The 12,371-nt window shown below is 38.9% G+C and overlaps 1 protein-coding gene across 2 annotated transcripts in view; it reads right to left on the reverse strand.

The window, feature by feature from the left end:
* Positions 1-12,371, reverse strand: part of map3k20a (mitogen-activated protein kinase kinase kinase 20a) — a 45,151-nt gene that overhangs the window by 18,872 nt on the left and 13,908 nt on the right. For both annotated transcript variants that reach the window (XM_084421818.1, XM_084421817.1), the window contains 7 exons: positions 10,332-10,397; positions 10,198-10,226; positions 9,956-10,093; positions 8,499-8,585; positions 8,329-8,403; positions 6,662-6,768; positions 4,606-4,741 (listed from right to left, as the gene is read on the reverse strand). In XM_084421818.1, coding sequence (XP_084277944.1) covers positions 4,606-4,741; positions 6,662-6,768; positions 8,329-8,403; positions 8,499-8,585; positions 9,956-10,093; positions 10,198-10,226; positions 10,332-10,397 — 638 coding nt within the window. The remainder of the gene's footprint in view (positions 1-4,605; positions 4,742-6,661; positions 6,769-8,328; positions 8,404-8,498; positions 8,586-9,955; positions 10,094-10,197; positions 10,227-10,331; positions 10,398-12,371) is intronic.

The following is a 12,371-nucleotide window of genomic DNA, read 5'->3' on the forward strand; positions in this document are numbered from 1 at the left end:
ATTATATTACAGTTATATTATATATTATATATAAGTACAGTTTTTTTTTTATAAATATAGCCTCCTATAAAAGTCTTTAACTGAATTAATATCAGTGGTGTATCTTCACAGGTTTTCAGGTTTCCGTGAATAGAAGAACAGAGGAACAGACACTCGACTGTAACGCCATTCATTTCTGCTGGAAGAAATATTGAAATACTCTTTTTATTGCTCATGTTTTTCTCTCTCTTTCTTGACGGTGTGTGAGTTCCTCACAGTCTTCACACTGCTCAAATTGGCCAATCTTAATGTCAGTGAAATGTCAGTTGTTCGTAAGTGCGCGCTGCCCTCGCCACGCTGACACGCTGTTCTCTCTCGCTCTCCTCAGCATGTGGCTATACATCCACTTCATTTGCCATAAATAACATCCATAAGGACCCGGTGGGCGTCAGACGGCCTCACCTAATACAGCCTTTACAGGGAATCAGAGAGAGTGACTGCTCTAACCTCCACGACTCACGACTTATTACGCTTAAAACTCTTCTTACAAAAACAGCATCTTTTCTCCAGCAAATAAACACTGTTCCTGATGTGGGGGAAAAGATTCAGAAGCACATACACACTGTGACTAAACGAAGCTATTTCTCATCTGAGCAAACTTAAATACGAGCAGTTCATTCTGATCTATTAAACTGTGCTTTTATATGATTGAATTGAATGAGCTGAAATGGATATTGAAGGAAAGACGGTGAGCGAGTGTCCAGCATATAGGGTTTAAAGTGCTCCTTTTTGGGATATTACCCTGGCTTTCATGCAGTGTGTAATACAGCGGTTGGAGAATGTAGAAGCTCTGCAAAGTGTCAAATATCAAAGTGCTTGAGAAACAGATTTAAAAAGAGAGAATCGAGAATAATTCCAGTCTCACTTCTTAGACGAAACCTACGTAGGTTTGTAACAAATTTGCCGAACGCCAGTCTGTGGTGTTCATTAGGCACGTTTCCATTACAGATTTGCGCAAAACTTTTGCGTTTTTTTTTCTAAATGTCGACAAAAAACTATTGCGAAATGACAGCGTTTCCATTAACTGATGTTATGCGACTAAAACTTCATTTTTTCCTCTTGCGATAAGTAAAGTCATTCCAAAAACCATGGCAACGGACGTTGGTAGGTTTATGTGCTATATCTCAGCCACTGCACTGGCCATTATTATTAAAGGGATACTCCACTTTTTTTGGAAATAGGCTCATTTTACAACTCCCCCAGAGTTAAACAGTTGAGTTTTACCGTTTTCGAATCCATTCAGCCGATCTCCGGGTCCGGGGGGTCCCACTTTTAGCATAGCTTAGCATAATGAATTGAACCGGACAAGACCATTAGCATCTCTCTCAAAAAAATGAACGAAGAGTTTCGATATTTTTCCTATTTAAAACTTGACTCTTCTGTAGTTACATCGTGTACTAAGACCGACGGAAAATGAAAAGTTGCTGATATGGCTAGGAACTATACTCTCATTCCTGCGTAATAATCAAGAAACTTTGCTGCAGTACCATGAGTGCAGCAGGCGTAATGATATGACGCATCACCTGATAATTGTCCCCAGCTCAGTAGCCTATTATCAGGCGGCATGTGCTGCGTCATATCATTACGCCTGCTTCACCCATGGTACGGCAGCAAAGTTTCTTGATTATTACGCAGGAATGAGAGTATAGTTCCTAGCCATATCAGCCTAGAAAATCGCAACTTTTCATTTTCTGTCGGTCTTAGTACACGATGTAACTACAGAAGAGTCAAGTTTTAAATAGGAAAAAATATCGAAACTCTTTGTTCATTTTTTTGAGAGAGATGCTAATGGTCTTGTCCGGTTCAATTCATTATGCTAAGCTATGCTAAAAGTGGGACCCCCCAGACCCGGAGATCGGCTGAATGGATTCGAAAACGGTAAAACTCAACTCTTTAACTCTGGGGGAGTTGTAAAATGAGCCTATTTCCAAAAAAAAGTGGAGTATCCCTTTAATGGAAGGAGATGTATGTGTGTTTTCCAAGCATTAATGGTAAGGAACTTATTATACCTGTGAGCGGCACATATGAGGTGTTTCTGGGTGTTTCTCCCTCATATCTGCTTCGAGGTCTTGATTGTGGCATTTCTTTGAGGTTTAGAATCCATTATTCCTGTAATTATTTTGTCTTTAATTGAATTTAACAAAGAACTCGGTCTCGTATTCTGTCCAAACATACCGCGTCGTCTACGTCAGGTGACCTGTAAATGCGCAAAAACTGTTTCCAGTGCAGTTTTGCGAAATATTTCTTTTTTGAATTGCCTGAAAAACCACCTCATGAGAGCGTAAAAACTTATTTGCGATAAATGGGAGTTTTTGCGCAAATTACGTGTTTCCATTGGGCGTATTTTCAACTCGCAATTTCAATTTGAGCAATTTGAAGGGTAATGGAAACGCGGCTACTGTCCGCCTGTGAACAACGTCTACTTTGAGCCTCAAACACTGTAGTTGTAGCTGAGACTGGAAGAGTTTGGTTCGTGTTGTTCATGTCGAGAAGACGCTGTTTTCAGAGCTGCGAAGAAGAAAGAGACTCAGTTCTGCTGGAATTGATTCTGTAAAACCGACGCCATCGTCACTGTTCGTATCACTGTGAGTCAAGTGCTGAGGAAGAGCTGAAATTCAGAGATGGTAATGGGTGTTTCGTTTCTGACACACTAGTGTTCATTTCATTCATGAAATCTGTGATGAAAAATGTTCCTTGACTTTTTTTTCCATGACTAAGACGAGACGATGACGAGACGACGCCAACGCCTTTAAACGACAACTGTGACATTATCGACATGCAATATCTTTGACGAAAAAAGACTAAAATGTAGTTAAAACATAATAACTTGACCAAGATCACTCTTTGTTTTTGTCGAATAAAAGAGGAGACAAAGCATTGCAGAGTTTCTATCGAGCCGCTACGAGCTGTCATGCGTACGGTTGCCAGATTTCAAGATTTAAATCCCCCAATCAGTGCTTTTATGTTAAAAGAACACGTTTTCTACTTTTTACTGCAATCTGGCAACCATGTGCACAGGCTCTCTCTACACTGCGGAAGAAGCGCGGATGATCTGAAAACACAGACAAATGTATAAGCTGCAGTTTAGAGATCTCCATTTGAGATTTTCTGCTTAAATGAAAGTGTTAATCAGTCTGTGTTCCTTCACGAGCCGCTTGCGGTGTTTACTGCGACTAAATCTGCGATCAAACCTTCTCAGTGATGAACCGTAATAAATCCAAACATGGATCTCGACTATTTGAGATTGTGATTGCTGAGTAAATGCACTTCTGTGTGACAATACAAAGTCATTTTACTGTTGGTTTAATAGAAACACATTAAAACTAGTTTTAATTTTTGAGAGAAGTTTCTTGTTTTACCCTCAGGCCAAAATGATAAATACCCTATAATAAATAAGGGAAACTAGATCTCTACTTTAGACTCTACCTAACTCTATTTTTGTTTTATTGGCTGTTGTTTTGTTTTGTTTTACTGTCTTTATTTGACTTTCCTTTACTCTGTTCAGCACTTTGGATAGCGTTGCTACATTTAAATGTGCTGTATAAATAAAATGTACTTGCTTACTTATTTACTGTAGCTGTAGTTTGCCAAATAATTCTGTCACATAAATACCCTAACCAAGTTCACTGTTTTGTTATTCCCTTTTATTTATAATATTTAAATATATATTTTTAAATATATATATATATATATATATATAAATATACCTCATATTTTGATGGTTTAATCGAATTTGTAGGGTCATAAAAAACAAACATCCCCTCTAAACATCACTTTTGGCCACTACTGTAACGTGAATATTCTTCTTTTTATGGTCTACTAAAAAAACAAACGACCTGGAAAAGCTTGAGAGTAAACGATGACAGAAAATGGTCTTTTGAGTTAACAGTTGCTTTGAGTTAGAGCGAGGTCGAGGTCCTCAGGAGAGAGAGAGAGAGAGAGAGAGAGAGAGAGAGCGAGAGAGAGAGAGGGACACAGAGAGAGAGAGAGAGGGACACAGAGAGAGAGAGGGACACAGAGAGAGAGAGAGAGGGACAGAGAGAGAGGGGGACAGAGAGAGAGAGAGAGAGAGAGCGAGAGAGAGAGAGAGAGAGAGGGACAGAGAGAGAGAGAGAGGGACACAGAGAGAGAGAGAGAGGGACAGAGAGAGAGGGGGACAGAGAGAGAGAGAGAGAGAGGGACAGAGAGAGAGAGAGAGGGACAGAGAGAGAGAGAGAGGGACACAGAGAGAGAGAGGGACACAGAGAGAGAGAGAGAGGGACAGAGAGAGAGGGGGACAGAGAGAGAGAGAGAGAGAGAGAGAGAGAGAGAGAGAGAGAGAGAGAGAGAGAGAGAGAGAGAGAGAGAGAGAGAGAGAGAGAGATAGCGAGAGAGAGGGACAGAGAGAGAGATAGCGAGAGAGAGGGACAGAGAGAGAGAGAGAGAGAGAGAGAGAGAGAGAGAGATAGCGAGAGAGAGGGACAGAGAGAGAGATAGCGAGAGAGAGGGACAGAGAGAGAGAGAGACAGAGAGAGAGAGAGAGAGAGAGAGAGAGAGAGAGAGAGAGAGAGAGAGAGAGAGACTCACCGGTGTGTTGGACTGCTCGATGAGTTTTCTCTCCCACATCTTTAACCGTCTCTCTCTTTCTTTCAGCTCTTGTTCTTTGCTGCTCAGATCTCTCTCCAACCGCTTCAGACGCTCCAGAGTCGCCTCGATCTCACACCTGCTCACACAATACACATCATATTCATCAACATAATATCCCTATTCATAAACATATCAATATTTATAAACAAGTGATTAGCTTACATACATTTTTATTTTACTACATAATGTGTCATACATTGATGTGCTAATATACAAATATTTATGGAGATGTACATAATTAGATTTAAAATTATTTTTTGAAAATGTAAATATTACATACTGCTTTCAAATTAGTTTTTATTTTTTTATTTTTTTTATACCCACAGGATTGCATAGACAATTTAACAACATAATTATTCATTTCACTGAACTTTGGGGCCAGAAAAAAAGAGGGATATATATTTTGTCTTCTAACAAATATTTGAACAGTTAAAATATTTGTTAGAAGACGAAATATATTCATTTTAACACTAATAGAAATATTATTGTTTGAACATTTTAAAATTGCTTATAAAATTACGTATTGCTTTCAGTTCTGACACATTTTGGAGTACAGTGGAAATTTAACAACATTAATACAATTTCACTGGACTCAAAAAACTGTTTTAAAATAAATAAATAAGATTTGTTTGAAAAAAAAAAAAAAATGATGTTTTTGTTTTCAATTTTGAAAAACTGGTGTTTGTTGGTTTTCACAGATTTTACTGGTTTGGTTAAATGCTACTAAACATAAGACATTTTTTAAGCTGGCTGGCAACATTTAGTGCAGAATCACCAACTGGTGTATATAAGTACAGTCAAGCTTGAGTCACTGTACATTTGTAATATGTGATTTAACCAGCAGAGGGAGCTACACATTCTCTTCAGACAACAGTTATTTATAAATATACAGGAACTGTCCTCAAACACCTCCCATCGGGGTCGTCCCGTCCGGTCGAGCCCCACCCCTGATGCCCTGCTTGCTCAACTTCAACACCACACTTCCCGTGTGACTGATTTCCCTGTCTGCCTCTTTTCTAACAAATGCTATTGAAATTTCACAATTATATGTGGCCTAAAGTTCCCCTTTTTGACACGTCACTTTTATTTTTTTAGTTTCCCTGTTTAGCTGTGATCTCCTGTCCCTGTATCCTGGCCCGATTCCAGAGGGTCTTAATATAGCATCAAACACCCAGGACTTTCTAGACCACCAGGACACAATGGTCTGGTTTCACAGACAAGGCTTATATTAGGCCTTAGTTCAATCAAGTAGCTTTTATAAACGTGCCTTAGAAAAAAACATTACTGGCGTGCATCTTGAGACAAAACAATGGCACTGATATATTTTAAGATATGCTTTCAGTTAAAACATGCATTTTAGTCTGGGACTAGACTTAAGCCTCGTCTGTGAAACCGGAGGAATGTGTGTGAAGGGACACACATGGTAGTTTATAAAAAAACATATTACGGTTAAAGCACCACTTTGATTACTTAAAAAATCTGTTTTTAATGTTGTTTATATGTCTATGTGGTGTTTTTAATATGCTTTAAGACAAACCATGTGTAAATTCATAAGTCGACACCATTGCTGAGTATTTTCTCCTTAAACCTGCAGTGAACCAAAGACAGTCTCAAAAACACGCTTTGAAATCGCTGGTGTTTCTGACGTCACAAACTACCTTGTAACCAATCAGATCAACGTGTGATCGTCAACCAGTGGATCTCTGAGCTGTATGAGTGATTGGAGGCGGGGCTCATTCACATATTCATAGAACTGCATATACTTAATGAGGCAAGGGTGTCGAGTTACATTCAAGACATTTTAAGACATGAAGAATTTTTGGTGATCAAAGATGAGTTTTAAGGGATTTAATGATTGACTACAAACTTTTTTAGCAGTTTTTAAAATAAAAATGGATTGCATTTTTTATAGTGTGCGGTAAATCAGTTCTAGTGTAACGGCAGGTAAATGATATTGATGTTTGCGTAGTATGTAATCATTAGTGTGTTAGTGTACCTCCACTCTGCTTTATTCTGCAGGAACGTGTTGCACTCGTCAGGTAATTGACTGTCGTTCCACATGGACTCCAGCGTGGACAAGATGTGTTTGAACAGCGGCCTGTCCTACAACACAGTCACAACATCTGCATTTAAAATTCAGATCTGATCAAGAAACAACACTACACCAATATCTCACACGCACTCCCTAGTGAAAAAGACTTCAGCTTACTTTTAAAAAGAGCACTATACTTGTGCAATGTAATGTTTTCGGACACTTAATTGAAAGTCAATTGTAATTAAATTTATATTAAAAGCAACTTAAAGAGTTTTTTGGCCCACTTAAGTACATGTAGGACTTTTTATGTGTCATGTCATAAGTACTCCTATTGTCTTTGAAATATGGTTTAAGTGTAGAGTTTAATGCATGACAAGCATTTACGGTAAAATAAAATATACTTTAATGCCAATTCTATATTGAAGCTTGTATGTCATGTATTTAAATATATTTGTAATTACACATTTGTAACGATGAAGTACTTTTAAAATATATTATCTTTAAATGTAATACTGAATAACACACCACAGATAAAATTATAATCAAGTCCTTTACATGTGCTTTTAGTATGTTAGTCAACGCATCAAAATAAGTGCACTTCTATAAAGTATGACAAAAGATTATTAAAACAATGATTTTGTACTTTAAAGTAAAACTTTTAATGTGACTATTACAAAGTGAATTTAAAAAACGTACTTAAGAAACAGTTATGAAAATGTCCAACTTTTTATTTAATTAATATATTATCTGCAAGTACCGTTTCTTAAAACTGTACTTTTAAGATTTTGAAGTACACTACAAGTGCACATGCAATACAATTAAGTGCACTTCTTTTTCACAAGTACTTAAAAGGTTGAAACGGTTCATAAAAGCAGCAGGTTGTGTGACACGTTAACAGCTTTTTCAATTAAACGTTTGCAAGTTGTCATCAGTTCAATGCACTTTAGAAACGTCCATACGATACTTATCAGAGTTGAGCAACAGCTGTGTGTAGCTTAAATTGCAATCTGAGTGTTATGATTTGAGTACACTACTGGCACGCCCGCGCTCTGTGAGTGACAGGCGGACGTCAGCGCCAGCCAACATGAATTTATGAAGCTCACTTAAACGGGTGTGAGCGTTCAGAGGAGATGTGTTCAGTGAAACTGAGAGGGGAAAAAACAAGCCCTGACATGAGGCAGATAAAATGAACTTTGATTGGATGAATTAAAAATGTCAGGATAAGAGACAGTCATATATTAATAAAGACAGCGGTTATTAATGTCCTAACCAAACAGCATGTCTTATCTATTATTCATGCATTAATGCATTTCGCTTTAACGTGGAGCAAATACCAATCTACTTAAGCACTGCATAATTAATGTATTAGTAGAATAATGCAACATATTGCTAATGCTCTCCAATGTATGTCATTATCAATGTTTACTGCATGACTGCTATGCAGTGTCAAAACCATAACAATTTATACTGCATTTGCTAAATAAGATCACACTGTGAAAGAGTTGATCCACCTGTCTCGTGTCGTTGCAAAGCTGCATGACTGGGTTTGGTTTAGTCTGTGGTCATGATCTAGTATGTGACCTAATTTGCATTTCGAGGTAAACATGCATTTTTGTTTTTCTACTTACTTTTGGTTCCGTCACCCAGCAGCTTCTCATCAGACAGGCGAAACTGGCAGGGCAGCTACTGGGAATCGTCAACCTCTGCAAAACACACACACGACACATGTCAAACATCCCCCATCAACCCTGCCGAACACACCTCATCGGTGGCACAGCCAATCAGAACCTGCCGTCACCTCGTTCTTCTCCACCACCAGCCAGGCCACCTGCAGCCCCTCCAGACCTTTGAAGGGAACTTCACGCGTCAACATCTCCCACAGGACCTGAAAGAAACATGCTTATAATTCACAGCCTTATGAAAAAGAGAACAGACCCAGTGAGTCCACCAACTGACAAAAAAAAAAAATTTTCCTTATTTTGTTACAGCCAAATGTATTAGTTTTTCTCAAACTATATTTTGGTTCAAAACTTAAATATTGATTTAATATTAATAAAAATATTTCTTTTCCAGTGTGGATGTGCTGGAGGAGACTTTACAGAGTGCTGGACTCAATACATTGTCAATACAAGATTGTGACCAAAACTTGATGCACCTCTTGATGGAAATAACATCACAACATTTATTTCCATCAAGACAGGCATCAATCTTTGGTCGAGATCTTGTATTGACAATGCAAGAGTCCAGCACTCTGTAAAGTCTCCTCCAGCACATCCCAAAGACTTACAGTGAATTTAAACGGTTAGTTAACCCAAAAATGAAAATTAGCCCATGATTTACTCACCCTCAAGTCATCCTAGGTGTATGTGACATTCTTCTTTCAGCCAAACACAATCAGAGTTATATTAAAAATATCCTGGCTCTTCTAAGCTTTATAATTGGAGTGAATAGAGCCTAAGTTTTTGAAGCCCATAAAAGTGCATCCATCCATCATAAACTAATTTATACGATTTCAGGGGGTTAATAAAGGCCTTCTATACACTTGCTAGGGATGGTTTTTCCTCGTGGAAGTTTTGCGTTTGGTGAGCTAATAAAATATTAAAACTCAATATTTTGTGTACAGTTATTTAATTATGCCATCCAGTATCGTGGACTCGCTCTCTCTCGTTTCATACAAACGAAGCTGCTGCCATTTTGTGACTATTGTTTTGAACACTGTTGGATTATAAGATACAAACAGGTACGATTTTAAAACAGTTTAATCTCAGATCAATATCTCCATAATTATTTATGTGTATGTTGTGTAATAAGTGGTATGACTGTAAACCGTATCCCTTAATGTCCGTCTAGCTTGAACTTGCCGCGCTAGCAACTGCTCTCTCAGCGCAAGCTTTGCGTTTAAAGAATTAATAAAATATTTAGACTCAAATCAATATTTCGTGTCTAATTATTTACTTATGTGGCAAGCAGCCGCGTAATAAGCGGGATAATGTACATCCAGCCGGTTGTTATCTGAGAATAAACAGCTTCAGGCTGATGCAAGACCTCCTGATCACCTTGTCGGGGTTTATTCTGAGATAACACCCAGCTGAATGAAAATTATCCCTTACATATAACACCGATTGTGTTTGGCTGAAAGAAGAAAGTAAAATACACCTAGGATGGCTTGAGGGCGAGTAAATTATGAATGAATTAAGAATGGCACAGCCTTTTCACTTTTTTCAGTGCAAGTAGCTCTGACGTTCACACACTCACCACTCCGTAAGAGTAAGTGTCGCAGGTCTCAGACACAGGGAAGCTCTGGATGACTTCAGGGGCCATCCAGGGAAATGTGCCCACCAGAGACATGTGGGTGGTGTGAGAGTGAAACTTAGACGCCCCAAAATCACAGATCTGAGGAAACGGAGAGTTCAGTTAATCAGCAGACTTTTTCATGCAGAACTTATAACATATAGAGAACTTGATTCTGTTTGTATGAATAGACAGTGATCATGTACCTTGGGTACTGAATCTGCAGTCAGCACAACTGAAACGAAACACAAGGTCTTCAGGTCATAGAGACAGACAGTATTCAAGCACTCCTGAACTCAAATAAATATTTATACAACCTTTATTTCACAAAGTTACAAACCATTTCGGGACTTGAGGTCTCTGTGAATGACCGTAAACGGGGCCTCAGCGTGCAGATAGTGTAAACCTATGAGAGAAAACACAACATACAAGCAAACAAATTGTGAAAGACTAGAATTTAAATTTTGTTATTAGTCAATAGGGGCTTTCACACAAGAGGAACCTTTTCATAGCTCCTAGAACTAATGGCGGAAGTACCCACTTTTTGCAGTGTTTGCACCACAGGAACTGAGAACGATTTTAGTTCTACAAACTTCAGATTTCCTACTGGCGAATGCAACCAGGAAAATGGCCCTATGGGAACATGGGTGGCTAGTTCCTATAACTAAGTTCCTATAACTAGCCGGTGCGAAAGGGGCTATTATTACACTGAAGGTCCTTGAAGAAGTACTTGAGTCAAAATAACAACATCTGTTGCTTCTCCCAATTCTCTGTGTGTACAAACAAACATGAAATGTGTTTACAGTACTGCGGTTACAATGGAGACTTAGAGGGGTTCATCGCAGAAATGTGAAGCTTGTACTTTTGTTAAAGTGCTTACACTGCCGTCAAAACTTTGGAATAATTAGGTTTTTTAAAGCTTTTGAATTGAATCTTTTCTGCCCACCAAAGCTGTTTAAAAAATACGGTAAAAACTTTTTAAAACCATTTTAAAGGAACACTGTGTAGCTTTTCAACCTTCATAATATATTTCCAAGACCCTTGTGATGGTACATCGACTTACAATAGGTTGAATGACACGCCTGCCATAGCCTGACGGGGTCTGTATCGTTTTTACTGGTACTATGTAACTTCGGGGTTCGGGTAGTAACCAGAGCACAAAAAGAACTACAAAATTCGACTGCTTTACGGCATACGTCACTTCCCCCACCACTTCCTCAAATTTGGACGTGAGCGTTTATATACTGTCTATGGATGTGAGAGGCCAACCAGCGTTTGTTTTTGGCTTTCGTGCATATGTTTTTGTCATGGGGGCTGTTTACACCTGGCCACTTCATGCGTTTTCTCAGATCGGATAGCTATCCGATCGTAAAAAGACCAGGTGTAAATGCCCTCCGAAACGCATTCGAGACGGATTTGAATCCGATCGCTCGAACCACTTCAGGAGGAGGTCTGGGCCGCATTCCAGACGAAACTGGAAACTTGTTGAAACCACATATGCAAATTGTACTCCTCCCAAAAATGCTAAAAAAACAAATAAAAAAAAAACGTGTGAGAGCGTGTTATAGGCTATGGGCCCTATTTTAACGATCTGAAACGCAAGTGTCAAAGCGCAAAGCGCAAGTAACTTTGTGGGCGGGTCTCGGCGCTGTTGCTATTTTCCCGGCGGGATAAATGACTCTTGCGCTGGGCGCAAATCTAAAAGGGGTTGGTCTGAAGTAGCTTCATTATTCATAGGTGCGGTTTGGGCGTAACGTGAAATAAACCAATCAGAGCATCATCTCACATTCCCTTTAAGAGCAGACGCACTTTTTCCTTGGCGTATTGCTATTATAACGGCGGATTTGCCAGGCGCGCGTCAAGAGCGGTTCACAGCCGAGGAGAGCAACGCTCTCTTCACGGCCGTAAAAGAGAGAGAAGTGACATTGGGGATGGGAGAAACACACCCAAATTAGCTTCGGCTAAACAGGCATATAATAATGTGGTAAATGTGTAAGCTAGATGTATGCTTTTATAATAAATTATTATATTTATAATAAATGATCTATCTATCTATCTATCTATCTATCTATCTATCTATCTATCTATCTATCTATCTATCTATCTATCGTTTGTAATAATATGATTTGCAAAAATGAAAACTGCTGCTTCTGTGTAGATTAGAGAATCACAGTGTATGAGCGTTTGTGCACTCTATACATTATGGTCAAGCATGCGCCCTTAAAATAGCATAATGAACAACGCGCAACGCGCCACTGACTTTAGACTAGGTTTTTTCTGGCCAGTGGCGCAATTGTTTTATGGAACAGTAAAATAGCACCAGGGAACGTTTGCGCCAGAACACGCCTCCTTTTTTGCGCTGAACCGCCCAGAGAGCGCA

The sequence above is a fragment of the Rutilus rutilus genome (genome assembly GCF_951802725.1).
Source record: "Rutilus rutilus genome assembly, chromosome: 10".
Taxonomy (NCBI): domain Eukaryota; kingdom Metazoa; phylum Chordata; class Actinopteri; order Cypriniformes; family Leuciscidae; genus Rutilus; species Rutilus rutilus.